Genomic DNA, 23437 nt, shown 5'->3' on the forward strand with positions numbered 1-23437 from the left:
CTGTGATCATACAGTGAAAATCTTATACAGTTGCAGCCCTTGTCTTCTATATCAATAGTACTGTAAAAAAACAAGAGCAAACAAACAAAACAGGTTTTTACTTGTTGGTCGGACAAAAGAACCAATGTGTAGATGTTAATTTGGGCTTAGGAAATTATAATGACACATTTTACCTTTTTAAAGACTAAATAATTAAAGGATTAATCATGAAAATATCCAGCAGATAAGTTGCTGAGGAAAATAATCATTAGCTGTAGCACTCTTGTACAGCCCACAGTCACCACGGCTAGGAAAGGGCAATCCAGAACAGGCCTCCTCAGTGGACAACTGTTATCTAAAACCATTCAATGTGTCTCATGCTCTGTGTGAGACAGCTGGCAGCCTTGCAGTAAAGCAAAGTAGGGTGATGTGGTTTGATATTGTTATGCAACATTTTTAAAAGGCTCTAAGCAAACCAGAGTAAACACCGCAAAGATCGTAACTCAGTTTATTTTGTGTTGACTTCTTGTGCCTTTTTCTAAAAATGAATAAGAGAAATACTGTTAGGAAGTTTACTGACCTTAAAGTAGGAGAGAGATGGGCTTGTTGCACAACAAATGCTAATTTGTTTCTGTGTGCAACAATGAACAATCAACATTCGCTCGAGTGAGAACTTATCTTTTATTTCTCATTATTCTGCTGACTGATATATTGCCTATTTTTGTCATTTTATTTTTTTTAGGTTGCTAAGTAATAAAAAATATCTTATTAGATTTGTTTTATTGATAAAGCTGTCAAGAATGTTCTGCAATCTGGATTTTGCCACAGTTAGTGCTTCAACGATGTAGCTTATGTCAAAAGAATTAAGTTCAATCAATAAAAACTAGATGGTGAAGAACAAATATCTTCAACAATGGTACTAAAATTCAGACTATAGAAAAAAAAGTCTCTAGCAAGTAAATGTCAACAAGTTTAGCATCAGCAAAAATGTTCCAGTCGAGAACTGAATGACTTTGAGGATAAAGTATAATTATCTGGATTTTCTGTGGAATTAAAGTGGCTGATGAGCACAAGGAACCACTTTAGCCGAGAATTTGGTTAAAACCAGTTTATTGCCTTTAAATGGCCCCGGTTTATTATTTCTGAAAATAAAAGTAGCCCTTTCTGGACTAATAACATATAATGAAGCTATTCAACTAAATATGAGTAGTTCGAAGTGAATAGTGAATAAGAAAACATGTAAGATCATATTTACTGATCACAGACACTAAAATGTGTAATAATAATGCTCCACACAGAGCAGCCATCCATAGTTGGCCTCTATAACTAACCCTATACCCAACGATTTAAGACGACAGCCAAGAGGATCCCAATTACCCCAGCGACAAACTGTTGTGTTTCTCATTTTGTTTTTACTTGCGTGATCTTTTGGGTCAGGTATTGTTAAGGGAACTCCTAAGTAATACTAATACCTATAGAGTACTTAAACTGATGATTCAATACCCATCATGAAATTAGAAGCATTCAGTTGCATAAAATGCGTGCAGATGCCACAGGGGTGTAGTATAGAATACTTTTGAATGTTGTGGTGCTGTCTCAGCTTGCTGAACAGCCAAGTCTGTAAAATACATTGCGCTCATCTTTACCACAGACTGTAATGGTTATAGCTGCTGCAGTAGTGAGCCAAACACACGTCACATTTAATCGAAGGCCGCTTGCAGTGATTGGCTCTGAGCAAAAACATACCAACAGTCATTTTTTTTAGATCTGCGTACAAAAAAAAGATTAAATGCAGGTAATGTTTGACTAGAGAAATTTCAATAGTACTTGGTACTGGGTTATTTCAGTTGATACCTTAAAGATATCAAGTACAGATACCCATCCCAAGAAAAAATCCTTTTCTTTACTGGAACTGTTGTAGCCTGAGACTAAAGATTTTAATTGCCAATGACTGCTTCTCTGTAACAGAGAAATATTTCAAAACAAGCCTGTTTGTAACAAAGCATAAACTTGGCCTCTGGCATTGGTGCCTGCCTGTTTCTCAAGAGCTGGGAAGTTACTTCCCACTTGACACTGCACTTTATTTGGTCCTGAGCAATACATCTGCTATGATATCGTTGCATCCCCAAGCAACACTCAGGAATACGTTCATTTGCCAATATCTAGCTATTTCGGGCCAGGCTACCGGAACAAACGTGTTCATTCTGAAAGTTATATCTGTGATACTCAAATTGGTTGAGATTGCTACAATGTTACATCTCCAGGTTTCTTTCTATTTGTTGTTGAATAAGCTGAAGGGAGTGACGGAGAGTGAGCTGTGCCTAGCATGCTGCTCGGTGGTGTAACAGTTGATAGGGGTCCTCTCCAATACATTACACAGTGTGTACATAAAGCACTACTAATAAATGTATCCCGTAAATCTCAAGAGCTTGCACTGTATGCTGCACTCCCATGGGTTGTCAGCAATAAACCTGCCAGCTGTGAAGTCAATCAAATGAATAGTTGTCGAGAAAACTGTAGGACAAACACGCATTCACACCATAAACTGCGTAAATAATGGACAAAGCCACAGTGACAAAACCATTGGTTTGTTATCTGCCGTTTTAAAGCCTCCAGTTCGGCATTAGGGCTGGTTATGGTAGGGCTGTTCGGCATTTGGTTGAGAGGGTGAATTCTAAAAAAATTCACCCCCTGTACAGTTGTCATGAATGCTGAAATTAGCTATAGAGACCAAAACTGTTTGTTTGTGCCAGGCTGTAAGCATGTTTATTTCAGCTGTAAAGTTGGGCATTTTAACATGAGGGTCTCGGGGACTGACTCTGTTTTGGAGCAAGCCTCAAGTGGCCATTCGATGAATTTCAGTTTTTAGCACTTAAGCACTGGCTTAATTTTTCAGCCTCGGAGGCTGCCACTTGATACAGGCAGACTCCTTCCATTTTATTGAGATCAGCAGAGAAGCATGAAAGTGAGGAGCACTCAGTCTGCAGCTATATCTCGGGACAGAGGGACGTCCCCAGAAGAACACTGACTGACAATACAAAAAAAAGACTGCTTGATTTGAAGGAATCTCAGTTGACTGAGGGGTCTCGACTGATTATTCGAATCGTCGAATTGTAGGAGGCAGTCCTAATACTAACAAACAAAGCAGTTTATTTGAATAATCTGGATAAGCATCTTCTCACCATGATGACAGTCTTTGCAGAGCTGTGTCTGTAACGCAGGCTGTGGTAAGCTAGCAGGCCCAGAAAAGTGTAGAACACAAGGGTGGCCAGGTTTCGCAGGTCTAGAAGTGACTCCACCAGAGGGATGGTTCCCATAGTCCAGTCACAGCAGAGCTCAGATGGATTCAGCAGAAGCCATGCATTCACAGGAAGTAGGTAGTTGAAAGTGAGTTGTCTAGCGGGAGTGGGGCTGACTGCTGCAGGGTTATCAAATCTAGAAAGAGAGGACCAAGAAGAAAAGTTAAACTGACCAGTAAAGCCTGACCAAACATGCCATGGAGCATGGTGTGCTCATGGAGCACTTTTTTTTCCACAGAATGCATTAGAATATATGCAAGGAAACACTTTTGCTTGAGGAATTTGAGGTCATGTATACTGAGCAAAACTAAAAGGATCACAAGTTAAATGTGGTTAGGAGTATGGGTTCAAGGAGGCAAAGAAGAGCTTAAATACAAAGTGTCAGGAAAGGGCATGTCAGCATATATTGACACCTTCGCACAAAACTTGTTATTTTAAACCTCAGAATTTCATTTGGATAAGACTTGGGATTTACACCTCTGTTTGCCTTTTAATGCCTGGAAAGCCGTGAAGAAAAATGTCTTATTAGAGAGATAAAATACCTGTGTTAAAAAATAAATACCATATAGCTAACCAATGATGGAGCACGGATATTAAATAGCAGTGGAATTTGAGTAAAAAATGATTCATTTTTTTATGATTGATGGTAATGTTTGAAAATAAAAACACAGGTCTATCATAAATCAAATGTAGCACAATTCATCTTCTTCAGGTTCTTTATCTTTTGCACAGCCTCAGCTGTCGAGAGAACAATCACCCATCTTAGTCAAGAGAACATGCACCCTTCATCATATCCCATAAAATACTGCATGTCAAGTTGATTTTGTTTAAAGTATCTTTATCTTTATCTGAGTTGTGAGCTTCTTTTTCATCAATCATAGTAAAAAAAGAAGGCTGAGCTATGATGAGTATGTACCCAAATACACTGATTTTTGTTTTCTACACCTTGAAATGCAGTATTTGTATCTCATCTACTATAACTATCTAGATCTATAAAACCGATATCTAAATAAGATATAAGGCTACAATATATCCATCTGCCAAAATCAATATCTAAAAAATTAGTACAGCAACAGAGTTGAGAGACAGCAAAGCACATAGCATGTGATATACAACGTAGATACTTTTTATAGATGTTCACATTCAGAACAAAGATGTTATTTAATCTTGCTATATAAAATTTTGTCATTTAATGTGGTACAGGATAGAGGTTAACCGCTGGTGGATCTTTAAAGGCTGATAAAATAACAATAGTTTAGAACAGAAAAAAGCAGACAGACGCTAAATCGTGGAAAAGAAATGACAGTTTCAGATATGAACAGTCTTTGAATTTATCCAGCAACTGGATAACTGTTGAATTTAATATCAAACTCAAAGTAATAAATGCTTCAAAAAAAAAAAAAGAAAAATCTCAATCACTGAATATCAAACTCAAAGTGATAAATACCTAAATAAATATGAAAAGCATTAACTGAACAACACTAAACAAAATCTAGATGGGAGTTAGTTTTGTTTGCACTATTAATTTTACTCAACTTCAACCTGAGATTCTCAGGACACTACTTTGATGATCATAAATCCAACAACACTTTTTATTCCAATGCTAACTGAAAGGCCAAGTGGCCATCTAAAATAAAAAGGGCCTAATATTACTCTGAGAAGATGAGTGCTAAGAAAATTTCATTGGAATTTTCAATTGAATAATGAGATACCTGGAGTACATGACTGTGTAGTAAATTTGTAATGTAAGTGACATAGGATAACCCTTTAAAATGTAAATTAAAAAACAGTATTTATCGCTATGAACATGTTTTGTCTATTCAAGAGCCAGTGAGACCCCCATATCCTCAACTTAAGATCTGTCTCTCTTTGGTGTCCAAGGTATGCATATCCTGCCGGTATCTAAACTGCTCTGGTACAGTAGGAAATTTGAACTACGAGACCACCTGTTAAGGCAACTAATCCCAACTGTGATGGAGATAATCTCAATGTGCAGTATTGTTATGACTTGAACACAGAAGTTCCTGCAGACAATCTGGAGACATCTTTAGGATTACGGCTAGAGGATTAGCCGATCGTGCTAATTGTCTGAATTTTATCTCCACTATCAAATGCCATTAGGTTGAGTCTGTGCAGAATCCTGTGCAGACAATTTTAAAATAGATTACACTCAATCAACACTTGAACTATTACCATTCATCGCTGGTTTAGTGTTCTTACTGGTCACATCCTTAATCTAAATATAAAAAAATTTCTCCCTCTGAATTATTACTTGTAGCAGCTATGCCTCTATTTTGCTGATACTGAAGAGATACTGTGCACAGAATCTAAGCTGCAGGCACACACTGATTCTCCTCTCTTTGTTTAATTAAAGATTGAGTATTTAGGATTCAGATGAATATACTGGAAGAAATTCAATATAATACCATGAGTATGTTTTCTGTAGTATATAATCACCAGCAAATGAGTACTTGTGCTTTTGTTACCTTAACATGACCCCTTTTGAGCCATTTATAACTACACAGGGAGCGGGTCCTTGTCTACAGAGATTATCATGTTGCACCGGCAGGTTTTTACGGTAGCTCAGAACGGACAAACCAAACACTGGCTCTCCCGTCAGCCCCTCCGCGACGAGCACTGTCAGAATAAACAGATTTTTTAAATGTGAAACCTGTTTATAGTATTTTTTTATGGTTTAACTCATCGGCTCCATCTGTTTTGGAGAGTGTTTTTAATGGGAGACAGCTTTATTGAGTGTTTACAATTTTTAATAACCAGGTCTGTTATTTTTGCGTATAATTCGGCTCCTAGTAAAAACCCTCTGAACAATGAACATTGAAGGAATTCTGACTAGGAGAGCTTTCAGCTAGTTGTAATCTGCTAGAAACCACTAAACCCCCCTAAATTTTACACACTGCTCCTTTAAGTTTAAAACGTACAACTCATTGGACACTTGGCCCATTTGCATTCATAGGTAGGTAAATACAGTGTAAAATACAGCAGCAAGTATTGTAAGCAATTGTTCCTTATTGTAATTTGATGGTCCTTGGTTTGAAACACAATATTTTAACAAAGCTGTAATGAAAACGAAACATCCATTTATAAATAAGAAATATTGTCTCGTCAGAAAGTAGGTTTAAGTAATCTCTTAAATAAAAAAGGAGCTTTTTTCAAAATTAGTTAATGGATTAATGAAATTTATATTTAGTCTCGTATTTTAAATGATATAAGTATTCTTCGACAATAAATTACATTACATAAATAATATCTAGAATGCAATATTAAGAAGATACGATACATTTCAGTTTGTTATTGTTGTAAGTATTTCGTTACTTGATAATATGTCAATATCTTATCTTATTGACATGAACCTAGACTCCCCTGCATTTTCAGGTTCATGAGGGTACACATACATCACACAAGTGTGTCACACTTGTGATGAACAGGGTCTGCATTCCATCCAGAGCAGGGCTGCACTGAGCCTGTGCCAAGTTCAACAGATATTTTGTCATTATCAAAGGTGTCATGAACAAGAAGAGATGCTGTGCCCTCAAAATGTTCAGTGCACCTATCATGTCATCATGATTAACTTCCAGTGATAACAGTCTTACCGTTCACTACAACACCATAAATATCTCATTGCAGCATAAATATAACATGCCACATAAATTTACCTTACAGGGATATCAGCATGTGTTAAAGGGGGCACGGTATTTGACCGAGAATTGTCACAACGCAGTGGAAAGCATTTGAGGAATAAAAAGGATTTTTAAAAAAACACACTAGCTTTTTTCATGTAAGAGGATTACAAGGCCCATTTTTAGTTGTTTTCAAGTAGCTGAAGCTTTGGCCTTTGAACTCCTCACGACTGATTTAATTGTTCTTATCTGAGAAAGCAAATGTATGTACAGTATGTATAATTCATTTTCATGTAATGTAGAACTCTGTTCACTACAAAATAGTTCTAGGCCTGTAAATAGCATCTGACAGCGGCAGGAAGTCAGAAGCCATGGGAAGATTTTCTACTTTAATCAAATAAAAAGACATTACATAAACTATTACATAATCTGAAATAAATAAAGAACCAGAGTAGTATAATGTGTTTATATAACCCTGAAATCCATTTACATTCAAATCATGACTTTAACTGTACTCCAACGCCCTTTAGTGTCTACAAATGTCTTTTCCTTTTGTGCAGATAAGAAACAGCAGCTCTTTTCTAAACTGTTCCAAATACAAACCACTAAAACATAATGCATTCTCCTAAAAATTATCATACCAAACCGTAACATGCTCGCACACACACACACACCCACCCACCCACACACACACACACAGACACACACACACACACACACACAAAGACAAAAAAAACAAAAAGTAAAAGAAATGTACACTATTAAGGTCATTGATTTTTTGACACACCAATAAAAAAAAAGGTCGACAATCAGGGACAAACAGCTTTAGCGGTTGTAAGGCTGAAATGCTATTTTAACAGCATATAGTTGCTGCTGATGGGATAATGCTACCTACCTGGTGAAGACAGGAAGCTGAGACTGGATGACTTGAACCCTGATGATGACGAGCAATAGTGTGCTGATGATGAGGACAATAAGCTTTAGCAGAGTTTGCAGGACAGCATAGGGGAAACCGTCTTTTCCTTGTAAGACTTGCCGTAATGTGTCCAACAGCATGGGCAAGGTAAACTAAAAAGAATAGTAACATGAAAGCACAGGAAGGAGGGGTCAACTCGACATTGTAATGTAAAGGATTCCTTCCTACACACCTTCAGATTTAAATCCCGCTTGTTATGCCTTTGCACCAGCAATAGCAAAGGCTGGAGCCATCATACTGTCTGGTTCTCTATTTGTCTGTCAGTCCATCCTTTTCTCGTCAATATCAAACACTTTAAGGGAATTTCCTGAAATATGGCACAGACATCCAATTGGACTGATAAGATTTTGGTGGTCATAGGTCCAAAGTTCTGGTCACTGTAACTACTTATGTCTAATCCTCACATACCTGATATTTCAAGAACACCTCAAGGGAATGTCTTCAAAGTTGCCATATACATCCACTTGGATTCAAGGATGAAATTATTAGAATTAGGTTGTCAAAGGTCAAGGTCACTGTGACCATATATCTGTCTCATTCTTGTGAAAGTGATATATTAACAACACCTTGAGGGCATTTCTTAAAAATTTGGCACAGAAGTCCACTTGGACTCTAGATGAACTCATTGGAAATTGATGGCTGATTATCCAGGGTCAGGGTCACTGTGACCTCACAAAACACATTTTTTGACCATATTCAAGAATTTATACTATATAAATTTTACATAAATGTCTGACAGGATAAAATGATGACATTATATATATTTCCAGAAATCAGTTTCACTGTGAGGTTACTTTTTACATTACTTAATGTCATAACTCAGGAACAGAGCGGGAGGCATTTGGTCAGGTATTGAGTTGGTGACACTACTCCTAAAAATGTGGTGATTGTATAGATTTGTGCTACGGGGGGGTAAGATGTGTGTGAAGCATCCATGTATTCACAGACATGATGGTCAACTGTAAGTGCAACTTGGATGGTTTGGAGGCATACAACTGCTAGTTTTTACAATTTAATTGACTTTTCCATTGTGATTTAGGTTTTTGATGTGAAACATTTTAAAATCTCATTTCCCTGCCATTCAGGCTCATTCAGTGTTAGATATATTCATTGTGTATCAATCTAATATACTGCCTAATCTGATTAATCTCATCCAGGTAGCAACTGCTTTTTAAAACTACCAATTTAGCAAACCAAAGTCTCAAGCAAAATCCAGCCATGCTTTGCTGTAGCAGGTTGACCAAAAGAAACACAGAGTAACTAAGCTTCAGTGCCTTACCCCTTGTGCAACAAACACTTCATAGACACAGCAGATGCCGACGACAGTGATTCCCTGCTCCTTACACAGTGTTGCTGCAGCCACTAGAACAACTGTCAGAGCGATGGGAGCCCAAACTAAAAAAAGAAAAAAGAACAGACATAAATAACAAACAAAGTTTCTGCAACTGAGACTCCCAAAATACACAGTATTTCATGGTGCTTTACGTCCTGCATTACACAGAGTGTTCTGTGCCTAATGTGCGTTTTTGTCGGCTCGCATTGAATCATCTCATTGCTTTTTGAGAGAAGCTAGCAAAACCACAACCTGAAAAGTTGTTTATTGAATTATCTTTGCTTTAAAGGTGCATTATGTAAGATGTGGATGTAATTTTAGTTTAAAACATTCAAAAAAACCTAACTATCAACAGAGTGTGAGGCAGTAACACCTTTGACGTTGTGTCCAAGATGCCTATGTATTGTAGTGCAGAGATATTCAATGCTAAACAGCCAGGGATGGGCGGCCCTTTCTGTAATAATACATCCTGGCTTGAGAGGTGATAGTGAGTCACTGTGTGATGCAGGAGAGGATGAAGAAGTTGAGCTGGCTGGAGCATAAACTCAATGGATACAGTGTAGAAGTTACAGTCTCAGTGAATTAGTTAGTGTGTAAGAAACACAGTGATGGCAGAAGATCCAGGAAAACAACCAGGTCCTGGCAGAAAGCAATGTTCCGTGGCAAAGAAAAGAAGCGATGTAAGAAGAAGCAAAACTAGAGTAAATATCCGGTGTGGCTTTCCAACGCAGGAGACAGCGCTTGGAGAGTAAAAAGTTGCAGTTTGACGCTGAATTCGTAACGTTTCTTTAAGACTGGTATGTGACATCTAACGCTGGCTATTAACCAAATCATATCTTTAGTTTAACTAATGATATCACCAACTGTAGGCTTACAGTTCATGATAAACTTTTCAAATGGCGGGATGCCACTTTTTTCTTGTTACTGTTGCGTCACTAAAGCTAAGCTAAGTAAGCCATAAAATAAATTATCTACAAACACCAAACGTGAAGATCATACGATACGATAGCAGCCTTATTTTGACCAGCTGTATTCTTGCTCTGCTGTCTGTTCTGAGTTGGCCTTAGTTATGACTGATGACACTAATTGTGGTTGTATGGACAGAGAAACGGGGGCTTGTTGATTTTTTACTCATGCCATGTGCGTTTGCCAGCAGACACAGACAGTGAAAATGGTGTTTTGATGATTATATTGACTCTAGACCACCTTTTACTGCAGTTTAAAAGTCTCTCTCTGACACAGAGATGAGGAAATAAAACAATGTCTGTTTTACTTCAGCTTTCCTGCTTCCCTTCCAAAATAAAAACCCTTTGACATCGTCTCTGTGGACAGAATCCCACCAGTAGCTGATACGAGGCATTTTATTTTGAAACATTTGCAGGACCGTGTTAATGGCTGTGCAGGAGCTTGCACGACTTCATAAGTGAGTGGAATTTGTAGATAAATATGGAAATACAGTACTCATAGCAGCAGGAAGCGATGCAGCAGTGACGTTGCAACAACGCTGAACACCACAAGCATGAAACATGCTGCAGTTTGGCGAGGCTGCCGTCTGGCGAGGCTGCAGTCACACACAGATGATGCATGCTGTGTGAAACGGGCTTTACACTCAAAAATATGTGAAACTAAATAGTTATAAAATATACTGACGTTTAGATGGACTAAAATGTTCCAAGCTTTAAAAATAAAAACAATAAATAAAAATATTCTTTGCCCATCCCATACAGAAGCTTTTACAGTGGCTCATTTAATACATTTCTTAGTACAGATATTTATCCAAATTTAATACACCAAACTCTAGTGCAATAAAACTTAAGCACAGCCCCTACTGAGGACAAAACCACTTGTCCTTAGCAGGCCCCATTTTATCAAAATGCATGATTTAATGGAGCATGATAAAATCCTCATCAACATGTCAAGTAGGGAAATATTACAATCAAGCCTTTGCAGTTAAGTGGCAATCAATCACTGTTAAAATACCACTTGAACTTTGCTAGACCATAGAAAGGAGCCAGGTTGAAAATAATTGATGCCAGACATTAAACCTTGCGTTTGCTCTTGTCAGCAGTGTGGGTGTTGTTAATCATTACAGGGAAATGATGTATTTTATGAGGATATATTTTGCATTAGCTCAGCATTCTATTTCCCAGTCATCAACCTTTTGTTGAAGTGAAATATCACAACCCGTCCTGTAAACACCACTATGGATTTTAATCCATATTCCCAGATGCCCAGCCCACAGTGTTAATTATTCATTGGTAGCCAAGAAGGGCCAATTCATGATGAATCTTGGTCATAAACCTTGAAATATGTGAGTTTGTGACTTAATAAGAACTGCCTGGACTGACCATTGTTTTAGGGGAAAATTATCTTGTTGGGGGGGAAGACCCGTTTTAGCCCCGTTTTAGGAAAAGCACAGGTGAAATTGTTATCATTAACGATGTCTCAGTTCTATTAAATGCCCCAATAAGATATTTCAGTGAGCCAGCATGCACAATACCAGGGCCTCCCCTAAGTGGAATGCAGCTATCATAAATCATATTAAATACACCAGTGCTTTCCCTAATATGACATGTCATAATGTCTGCTCTGAAAAGGTTTCTCATGGGACACAGCTTAAATGAGCTGCCAGGTGTCTGAGCTGCCCCTGCACACTGTACGGCTAATCCTGCCTGACAAACCGGAAATTCAGCATGACTCATAAAATAAGTCATACGGCTCAAAAATCAGATCATAAACTGACTTAAGCCGTTAAGTGTAAGCCCAGCTTACATAAATTTAAAAAAATTGGTAGGGCTGTGGTTCAAGCTTAACAAGTCATTGCTGTCATGGTTTCTGTTGGTTGGCACAGGTAAACGGGTAAACAAAAGACTGACAGAAGTAGACCAATTCAATGTGAATCCAAAAGTTTAAAAGCCTTTGTTATGAATGGTTCGCACACATTGCGCATACAAAAGAAATAAAAGGGCATAGGTGTGCTGTGTCATTTTCCTCAGGGTGCAATTATAAAACAAATACACACAGGTGTATTTGATGACAACAAGCCCCACCCTACCCTACTACGTGAGAGATTTCATCGCACTGAGAACCACAAACACAATACCAACCAAATACAAAGCACAACAGACACAGGTCTGTCTGCATTATCATTTCAATATAAAAACTGTAACAATGTGAATATAATTACATGATCCTATCCCAAACCTTCCTGTTGCCACAAACATTTGACTGTGGACTAATACTGCTTATTAATGAATGAGGAGGGCTGCAACATTGCCAGAGATCTTCCGGGTCACTTGCGTCATACAGTGGGAATTTTGGGTTGGGTTTCCTGTCTCTGTCTTGAATGGATGGGCAAATGCTTAGATGACATAAACTCAGTACATCTTGTACATGGGTTATATTCAAGTGAGAGGTGTGAAGTACAGTAGACTTACCAATGGAGTGGTCTGCACCTTTTGATTTAGTGTAGGCCAGGAAAGCAGCCAGGAGAAAGATTGAAGAAAGAAGTTCAGCTCGGCCAACCACACCTGTGACCTGATAAGAAGTGACAGCAGTTAGTACTGTGGCTCATCTATACTGATTTGTTAGTTTTACGTCTCATAGAAGTGTAGGTTAATCTATTTATTTAAAAGTCTGCAAAAAATGGTGCATGTTCAATCATACAGATTGCAAACATTATTTCCTCACGAGAAGATACTTGATGAATGTCGTGCTTTTACAAATATTTATGGGTCCACATTGACAACAAGCTTAACTTGCACAGTTGTGTTGCAAGTGTAAGGAAATCCATCAGCGCTTCTATTTCCTTGGGACAGTTTTTGATGTCTGTGGGAATTATATGCTCATTCTTTATAGAGCTACCATAGAGTCTGTTTTACATTATGGCTTTCCAGCTGGTTTTAATACCATCAAATGATCAAGTTCAAGGCCTGCAGTGCTGGCCCTCGCCACCCCTTGTCAGCTTTTCTTCAGTCGATTCAGCATGTTGAATTGGTGTCGGAGTTGGCAGAGCTTGTAGGTGAATGAAATCACTCAAATTAGCAGATCAGTGTATCACACAAGAAGAGAAATTTAAGTGAGGAATGTAAACAAGAGCTAAAGTCAAGAGGGAGTAGGACTAAAACTAACTTGTTATGTAAGGTAAGATTGTTCTCATTAAGTCATTGAGCCTTTTAGCAGAAAGGTTTCCTGATGGGTTGTGTTTTTGTTCACTGGCGCACGGTAGATATGCTTTATTTCTTTCGTTATTGGATTGTGTTGTTAAAAGTGCATACTGGCTAAATATTGTCATAGTTTCCCTTTTTAAATGACAATTACAGACAACTACCAGCAGGTAGTTGTCTGTAATTGTAATTTCCATTCACACAGGTGCAGAATGTATGTGCTGGTTGGCCATCAGGTATATCTGTGTGTGTGTTCATGTGCAACTTTTTGTCCAAGACACGGGCAACATGAGGTGACACAACAGTTGGCTTTCACACCACTATTTGTTTGATGTTGGTTTGGTGTGTCTGTGCCTTTAAAATGCTGTTTTTCAATCGAGACTGTTTTGATGCGATTTGCCGAGTGTTGGAGATGTCAGCCGTAGAGATGGCTGCCTTCACTCAAATATTGTGAAACTAGATGGTACTGAGCTTGAGGTACTCACAGCCCCTAAAAACTTGTAAAATTGGACAGCAATGTCTCCTTTCGGAAATCATAACGTGGTTGCTGAAGCTAATCCACAGACCTTGTTGCTGGCAGTGTTGTGTAGGAACTATTTTCTTTTTTACCAAACGATACCCGCCAACTGTATCATAACGCAGAAGGAGGCGTGCATCTACTCATGGATGAGAGACTCATATTCGTGACAGCACAAGATGTAAACATTAATGGTGTCATCCTCAGCTGAGCCGTAACATTAGCTAGCTCAGTAATAATTGAGTGTTCCCTTCTGCGCTGTGATACGGTTGGCAGGTGGAGTTTGGTGGAAAGAAAATAGTTCCTACATGAAACTGCTCACAACAAGGTCTGTGGATTATTTTAAGTAACTGGGTCATAATTTTTGGAAAGAGACATTGCTATTGAGTTTTTCAAATATATTTTCTGGCCCTTTGAGCACCACAAGCCGAGTGCCATCTAGTTCCATCATAGTAAAGTGAATGGCCAATGTCTTTAACTCTTGGCAACTCATACCAAAACAATCTAGATTAATTGTAATTAAGTAGCTGGCTGTTTTATGTCAGGTTTGCATACGTGCAATGCAGCAGGTTCCCCCCCATGGCAGACAACAAGGTATCCATAACCTTGTTTTGACACAGGCTTTCAAGTGTCGAACATGTCAGCACATGACCATTCCTACCCTGAGTTCAACAACAACCACGTTTACATCCTCAAATACACTTCAAATAAAGAAAAACACAGAATAACTGATCTAATCTCTGAGAGCATTACACACATGTCCAGGGCTGGCAGTAACCAGAGCCCACACGTTTAAGCCCTCAAATCCAGCTGTGAAAACAGGTCCAGTTGGGTAAATCTTTTGAATAGATGACAAGCAGATCTCCGCAAAGCAGCCTCTCATGAACATCTGTCATTTGTGTAAATGATGACTGCCCTCGTGTGGAAGAAATAACATTCTCACTTAAGCCGCAACTAGAGGCCTGAAGTTGTAGAAATAAACATACCCTAAAACCACATGAATGATCCCACAGACAGTTTTGCAAGCACTTTACAAAAACAAAAGTATCTCTTAATGCTGCAATTGATAACTTTAGTGAAAATACATTTTTGTCATATTTTTTGAAACTGTCAGTATATTCAGTCAGCACAAATAATAATCTGTGAAAAAAAATCATGTCCTACCCCCTCTACTGATTGCTTCAAATGGCATTTGCTGAAATCTACTGCTGTGCATGGAAAATCTGCTATCAATCATGTCAACCATGGCGGGTGACCAGCAGTCAAACAAGGTAGTGCTAATCAAAATTCTGTTACTACATTGCCTATTTCTAACTTCAAGTGTTGTCAGAAACATGATTTTTTTTTTACCAGGGTTTCCCACACATCCCTTTATTTGTGGCAGCCTTCCACAATTAAAACATTTGCTGCCACATCTAGATTTTTTTATTTTTGGAGATGGACCATTCATTAGGAGCACTTTGGGAATATACGTATATATATGCCTTTTAACATCAGGCAAGGGATTACGATGAAAATAAGCTCCCCAGGTAACTCGGTGTGTGTTTAAATGTGAATTAATGCACACCCTTTTTTAAATAAATAAATTACACACACACACACACACACAAACACACAAACACACACACACACACACACACACACACATATATCTATCTATCTATATATATATATATATATATATATATATATATATATACTGTTGTTTTTTTATAGCATCACACTGTTGGAGTGCAGAGTACAGCCAGGGCAGAGAAGTTAATCATAAATTCTGCTGGGTCTAAAAATTGGCATTGCAGCAGCTGCTCCTCTCCTCCATTGATCTGTGCTGATCAGCTCAGGATGAATTGACTGATCAATTATCTGCCCCTGCGACTCACAAACTGCTGCTGAGGAAAAACACTCATGGAGAGCCCCGCCTGCTCTGCGTTCACTGACATGCAGAAACCTCAGAATTTAGAGAGGGACACAGAAAGAAAACAAAACTAAATTTTGATCACAGTTCACAGGGTGATTGATATGATTGACAGCTGTGTTAGAGACTCCTTGCCTCTGATTGATTATTTTGTTGACTTGCCATAAAGCCATTCATGCACTAGAATGCAGAATAGGCAGAGGAGTATCACTTTTTCACAGATTATCTGTCTCATTTAGTACTGTGTGGATGAAGTGACATGAAGTTTCAGCCAATATGAAGTTTTTTTTTAAAATAAAAGTTCCAAACCACAGCTTTGAAGCTAAAACCAGCAATTAGTGTATATATATATATATATATATATATATATATATATATATATATATATATATATATATATATATATATATATATATATATATATATATATATATATATATCACTGAGTCCTTTGAATGGCACTGCCTACTATTAAATAAAGACATTTTCGAAAACTGCACAAACATGGTCACAATACCAACCTACACTTACTTTATCAGGCAGTCACACCACTGCATTAGCTCACTTGATAAAGTGGCTAAGTATGCAGTGACCCATTTTGCTACAAGAACACTAAGAAACATGTATGCCCCTGTGTATCATTCACTGTTGAAGCTTGATTCCACTGATAGCTGTTAAAGTAAATAACTGCATTATTTAAATAAGTCTGGAACGATTTTTTTTTGCCACAGTGTTCCTAATAAGTTAACACACTGATTTGCTCACATAACACTGAGAGGATAAATTCACAAGGAACAAGGAAATCTTTGAAAAAAATCTGAAGTTCATGCAGTACATCTACTTACAGACAGCCTCAAAACGTCTTTGTTAGCTTATTAAAGCTAACATAGCAGAATGGTAGAAAGGTTGACCACAGTTTTGGTTTGATTAACTGAACTACTCAGACTTTAAATCCCATATTCTCAGTGTGTCTGTGTCAGAGTGAGCGCTTGCCCCCTAATGCCATTTTAGAGCCTTAATATACTGTATTGTTGTGGAGCACACTAAATAATTTGTATTTAGAGATACTTGGACATACTAAAAAAATCCTGAAGTCCCCAATCCAAAAGACAGATAACCAAAAACACACTGAGAAAGACATGGGGACACACAGGGACTCTTTGTACCCACGTACCATGAAGGGACCTTCAGTGCTTGGAGCATAACTCAAAAACAAATGATCCGTTCAGAGAGAGATTCCAGACGGCGATAACATGAAGGGCATTTGCTGGACTAACTCTAAGGGCTCATTTGTGAGGCAAATTGTTTCCATTCAAGAAGTCTGAGAGACTCTGCATAGATTAGAGAACACCATGAGGACGACTGGCACAGCACTGCATGCTGTGTAACAGTAGCACTCCACCCCAAGAAGCAGAATGTTTTCTTTGTTTTTCTGCTCTGGTCAGGGCCTGTCTGGTCATCAGTTCAGCTATGCTGAATAGGATGAATTACAAATCCTAATTGGGGAGGAGGCTTTTCAGACAGGCCCTGCAGAAGAGATAAAGATCATATCATAAAGTATACGCAAAAGGTTTTTGGTTCAGTGAACATTGTGGTCCCAATAAAGTTCATGATAGACTGCTATAGCAACTATTTTTTTAAATTCAAAAAGGATCAGCACAAAATAGTGTCCATGGGCATAAGAGGAGGACTAACAATAATTGCTAAAGGAGTCTGAATACTGGAGAAGGCTGCTGAACTCAACAAATACTCCCCTCCCGTCAATGCTCTTTCAGAACCTCCTGTAGTATCTCTGATGTTTGATAAAGTTTCATTTCTATGGTGTAGCCTTAGGGAGGACGGGGAAGGAGAGCAGCCAACATAGTGTTATGTGGCTCGGTCCAGTCTACTTTGTTTGTTCCCCTTTATGGAATCAGGGCTGTGTATGAATACAAGGGGCCAGATGCATGAAATTCTGTATAGACTGATGACTAAAACTGTGTGTATGCACAATGACAGATATATGCATCAGCATTCTTTTTGTCAGATTTATAAAGCTGCATATATGCATGTACTGTTTTATAAATCTCAGCCTGCAAAAATAACACCATCAGTGAAATTGGCAAACAACTAAAACCAAGATGCCCATCTCCTTAAATTATATTAAATCTCCTCATAAACTCACCTGCAGCTATCTCACCTGTATGCCTAGTCTTAAGTCTGAGTGAGGAGCACACTTCCTATTCTTCATTTATAAATACCTGTTTGTGTGGGAAAAGGCATGTGCGTGGTTTTTGCATGCATGTATTGTTTATATATCCTAAATTTCTCCAGTGCATAGAACAGACAGTAAACAAACCATTAGGAGATATTTGCTGAGTTTGACAAAAAGGTTAGATCAGAATCACTGTCTCCACCTCTAACAGAGGGCTTAAAATGACACCTGCGGTAACTGGAGTTGACCTAATCCCGTTAGAAGGGAGTTCATTGCATGCAGGTAAACACATTCCACCATGGGAGGGGATGTCTTGGATAAGGTATGATCAGACCCTTTGCAGGCCACAAGGGCTGGATTTAACAATATGTTACGTGTGCAGTTTTTTCATCTGCTGCTTACTGTCATATTATAAGTAGTTTAATCACAAAACAATGTCAGTTTGACATGGCTTCTTTGTGTGTGGAAAACTTTTGCTTTTTGTTTGTGGAGAAGTTATGCAGCCAGAAAAATATGACCTGTTTGATAACCTGTACGATAACCTGTTTTGAAGCTGACTAAGATGCCTCATCCCGCAGACAGACCTGGTGGGCATGTTGAAGCAACGGTGAGGTGATGATTTTATAGAGGTGTTATAAGCAGCAGATGAGTGATGTCCTCTAATCCCCCTCCTCTGTTCAGTGAAGACATGCACCTTGTGTACATATACACATGGCTTATACACTATAGCCTCCTATAGACCTTTTTTTTTAACCTCAAAGCCATGCTTGGTTTTCTGTTAGTAGAAGCACTACTGTGTTCTGGCCTGATATACTGACTCTTTTTGTTTTGTGTGATGCATATTTGGATACATTCATTTAATGACACAGTTGTTGACATGTTGTTTGAAATATATCCAAAATGTCTTGTCTTGTTGCCCAATTTATGGTCATTTAGAAAATCAAAGTCAAACAAATAATGGTGCACAGGTAAAAAAAAAAGGTTTGTGTGGACAATTGCACTGTAAGACCACTGCTGCTAACAATGTACTTCACTGTCTTAGCATTTTTCCAATATCCCTACTGGGCCTCTCCAGTGTGGTGGAGCATCAGCTTAATTTAGAAAAGGCCTCACATTTGCTTGAGGACAAATGCTGTGTATTTCCTGCCTAGTACTGATGAAGTCTTATGAAGATCCCAGGAAATGGGCACTTCAACTTCTTCAAATGTTGCTTCCTAGAAAACAGTGTCTTCCCTATGGTGACCTATGTTTTGCTGCACTTGTGGTAACTGAAAAGTCCAACCAATACACAAAACTAATTAATTTCTATCAGTACTAAAAACCCATTACCTTTAGGCTTGAGTTCCAAGCTCTATAACTTAAAATGTACCATCCTAATTAAGTAGGTACTACCAAGTGAGTATTCACATTAATATATCTGTGCCAGATTTCAATAACTGAGAATGCAGCTGGGTGAAAGAGTTGAGTTAAGAAAGGAGGCGGAAGCGTTACAAATTCTTGTGCGAGCAGCTGCCTGGCTGTTTACACCAGATGTACATTTTTTCACGCCGGTCAACAAGGAATTCTGCTCCTCTGCTCTTCTCTATTAACACGTGAAGCTAATCTTTATCATAAGTACCTTCTCCCTCTCTGTCTACCTGCATGTGTGTGTGTTGCAACTAACAAATATTTGGTGGAAAAAGTATGTGATCACAAAATACACAATCACAAACTGGAGTGAAACTAGATTATTTCTCATATATATTTTGGATGGGCAGAATCTGTAATTCCATCGTGTGGGGTTAAAATCATGTGAGATGGGAGAGTCTATGAGCATGGGGTGTATATTTTGTCATTTATCATAATCAGATAATTTACAGTATATCATATATATCCTTTATATTATTTATAATAAAGTCTGTTGTTAAGCCACATTTAGTTGCACAGACGCCAAAACTATCACTGCAGATTGAAAGGTGACCACATCTTCTCTGAACAGCCCAGTTGGTTAATAAGGGTGTCTAAAGGAAGCTGGCAATGTTTTCCAGAGCTTCCTTGCATAATTAGGAGAATAGAGAGAAAGAAAAAGAGTATGAATGTTTCCCCCTTGCAGCTTTTTCAAAATTTACATTTTTTGTACGTTGGATGCTGGTACCAAATCCTAGTTATCAGTACCAATTAAAATGTGAATGATACCCAATCCTACTTCACACGTACAATTAATCACTCACTGATTTTTTCAACAGGAAATAAAACAAACTTTGAAGAAGTAAGAAATATAATTTCAGTGGACCTTTGAACTAATAAACTTCAAATTTTCAGCTTAAGTCAAGTGGATAAGTTTAAGACAGCGACAGTCATTTCATTTGGTAACTGTGTGTACTGTATGTGAAGTTATTTTCTGCCATAGCGTACATACATTGCCTTGACCCAGGAAATGTATACTTACAGCTTCAGTGTGGATGGGGTGCACAGCAAACAGCAATGCTGCCACCAAGCTGGAAGTTTTGTCCAGGAACAATCTGCACACTCGCAGGAAGAGCACACATACTACAGCATGTAAAACAACATTGAGCAGATGGTAGGAAGCTGCACTCAGCTCACTGAAGAGGTAGTTCAGTCGGAAAGTGAGTACAGTCAGGGGTCTGTAAGATTTATGGCTCCGCTCCTGTAATTGGACATACACAAGATAATATTAGATTTAAAACATTCAGAACATTTTAGAATAACAAACACACATTCACAAAACAGGTCTAGAGTGTTAAAACTACAGTTGACAAAATGAATTTAATTGACAAGGACAATGTTAACAAGTCGAAGTACAGCGCTTATATTTCTCAGGGTGATAATCGCAAATGGAATGAAAAAATTACGCCATGTTGGGAGTTGCTACCACAGAGTAGTACGCCCATGCAAATGACTCACACTTCACTCACTATATACAGTAAATGCTGTCAAATGGAGGTCTATGGCTGAGGCTTGAAAGACTTGACCAGAGTAAAAGAACATATTCACCAACCCTTAAACCAAATAATTGCTTGAGATAAGCCACCTCAACTTTTATCAATATGATATAAACTGAAAGTAAGCCCATACTGATAAACCACAGGTGTGTGTCATGGCCCATTACTTACCTCGGCCATGGGTGTTCCCCAGAAGTCATTGAGGAACAGATTGCGTAGAGGGGTAAGGGGCCGCAAGTCCTTGTTGTCAAGGATTGCTGAGACATCATCAAAAACAAAGCCACACGACAGACTGTTCCAGTAACATCCCACCACCAGTCCAGTCAAAAGTAAAATCTCCTTCCATGACACCACAGCCATGGCTGACCAAAGCCGTCATTGATCACTGTATAGGAAAACACAGAGGTGTAACATATATTAAAATTAGCATACACATGTGAGAACTATAAATCACTTGTATATTTGTTTCCTGATTTGACTATCATTTTAAAAGCAAGCATTTAATCATACCAACAATAAAGCTCTGAAAGGGATTTGATATGGCAGGTTTATGTAGCAACCTCACTCAATAATTGCGTTATAGTAAGTAACACAAGCATGGCTCACAGGTCTCTTTCTGATTTATGTTGCTGCCTGGTCACAATACTCACTCACCCTTATGGTGGCTTAAAATCTGTGGTGACAATAGTATCCCTCATCTGAGATAGGCCTTGTTCTTGTTTCGGATTCTGGAACATAACCGGGCACATAAACTGTCCTCCAAGTAAAACTACGGGTGGGGATATAGGCCCAAATGCTGAAAAGTCAAACAGTCGAGCTACCGGAACAGCTGTCTGCGACCGAGCAAAAGCAATTCAGGGTGGATCTTAACATAAAAAAACCTAAACAAAAACCCACCATTGCCAATATTATCATCTTTGAATGGCTGTAATGTCAGATAGTGGATACACGATTGAAACCATCATAAGAGTTGCTCTATCGCTGCGATATAAACGTAAAAAACCCCTTAATAATACGCTCTGATGATCAGCATAACTAGCTGGCGATAAAGCTAGCTAACGTTATGCAGCTAATGCTAACTAGAGTTATACCAGATTTTACGACGGAAACTGTGGACACAGACGTATTAAAAAGCCTCTATTGTAATTCCTACCTATCGTGTCTATAAAAGAGCAGACAGTGGCTGCAGAGTGGATATCAAAAGCCAGAAGTGGTCAAAGTTTGCACACTTACGGGGTAAACAATTCAGCCGACGGCATTCCAATTGTGAAAGCTAGCCTCCATACATCAGCACTATCACTTCCGGTTCAGAGGTGACCGCGCGAGTCAAACGTTAGCAACATCAGACAGACTGAAATGAATACGCCCGATACAAAAGTTGTTAAAATTACGACTTAAAAGCACCGACGTGTCTCCGCAGTTTGGTAAAGTTCCCTGCAATGGTCCACTCTTCGCTTCTCACTTAATGTATTTCCTGAGTGACGCAATTATTCTCTTGCGGACTCAATGTTAGCATAACAAGCTAACTAAGTTAGCGTTGTTGTTGTCAGTGGTAACCGAGCAGCTGAAGCACCACATCATAGAAACCCCAGGGTTAATTCAACGTACCGTTAACTTGATGTAACGTGACTAAAAAGTCATTATCAATTTCGTTAATGCTCTCATTTCATTTTAGCATTTCTGCGGAAAGTATGGCACATTTTGAGAAGCGTAACAAAGTTTATCCTTAGCTCCGTAACTCCAATGAGCTAGCTAACCAGCTAACACAAACATTGCGTAACGCTAGCTAGCCCATCACGTCGGTTTCTGTTTGATTCCTGTTGAAATATTTGTAACCACTCTACGGCCAAGATGCCTGCTGCTCTTGATTGGGAGAAAGTGGCCACAATCGACCCAGTGCGTCTCCCTGAATGTGAAACAGACCAAGTGGACGAGGTCTTCAGCATGTTCGTTTTGGTAATTGTAAACACTTCACACCAGTATTAATCACACCTCAAATTAGTGCTCTGTTGCCCAAACATAAAAAAATTCTCTTGTTTCAAGTTACAAGATGATCACAGTGATGATGTGTTGTTAATCCTTGACTACTTGCACAAACAAAGACTACCGTCCTGCTGATCCGAGATTATTGTTGAGGGTATTACAGCTCCGTAATCAATGGCTTTGTCAGCAAAATGTATGCATCGGATTGTTTTGCTTTGACTCCCCCTTTCCAGTGTAGTCACCCAGTACGTTTACATGCCCAGTTTAGGCCATTTAATTGGACTAATGACCTCAGTATACATGCACCAAAGGAGAATAGATTTGTTGATGGAAGTATGTGTTACTCCACCAATGAGATATACCCTCTTTCACCTAGTTGCAACAGTTAGACCTGCATTTTTATACAGTCTATGCAATTGACAGAATCACAATCATAACTGTTTATTTATAATAACTTCAGGGTAGAAAACTACAGAATCACGTACACATAATCAA

At 38.5% G+C, this 23437-nt stretch overlaps 2 protein-coding genes across 10 annotated transcripts in view; one reads left to right on the top strand and one right to left on the bottom strand.

Moving 5' to 3' along the window:
- tmtc3 (transmembrane O-mannosyltransferase targeting cadherins 3) overlaps positions 1–22330 on the bottom strand; it is a 35679-nt gene extending 13349 nt beyond the window's left edge. The window contains exons 1-7 of one of the 2 annotated variants that reach the window (XM_042496916.2): positions 22193–22330; positions 21131–21344; positions 20446–20664; positions 12663–12762; positions 9172–9287; positions 7812–7984; positions 3162–3414 (exon numbers count right to left, since the gene is read on the bottom strand). In XM_042496916.2, coding sequence (XP_042352850.1) covers positions 3162–3414; positions 7812–7984; positions 9172–9287; positions 12663–12762; positions 20446–20664; positions 21131–21319 — 1050 coding nt within the window. In that variant the 5' untranslated portion in view covers positions 21320–21344; positions 22193–22330. Of the gene's footprint in view, positions 1–3161; positions 3415–7811; positions 7985–9171; positions 9288–12662; positions 12763–20445; positions 20665–21130; positions 21345–21613; positions 21818–22192 lie in introns of those variants that run through there. The other variant, XM_042496917.2, reaches the window with a different exon arrangement.
- cep290 (centrosomal protein 290) overlaps positions 22285–23437 on the top strand; it is a 109440-nt gene continuing 108287 nt past the window's right edge. For 5 of the 8 annotated variants that reach the window (XM_088080186.1, XM_088080188.1, XM_088080187.1 and 2 more), the window contains exon 1: positions 22441–22915. In XM_088080186.1, coding sequence (XP_087936312.1) covers positions 22811–22915 — 105 coding nt within the window. In that variant the 5' untranslated portion in view covers positions 22441–22810. Of the gene's footprint in view, positions 22916–23437 lie in introns of all 8 variants that reach the window. The other 3 variants (XM_088080192.1, XM_088080189.1, XM_088080193.1) reach the window with 2 other exon arrangements.

The sequence above is a fragment of the Plectropomus leopardus genome, chromosome 7 (genome assembly GCF_026936395.1).
Source record: "Plectropomus leopardus strain MGB_pleo_1.0 chromosome 7, ASM2693639v1, whole genome shotgun sequence".
NCBI lineage: Eukaryota > Metazoa > Chordata > Actinopteri > Perciformes > Serranidae > Plectropomus > Plectropomus leopardus.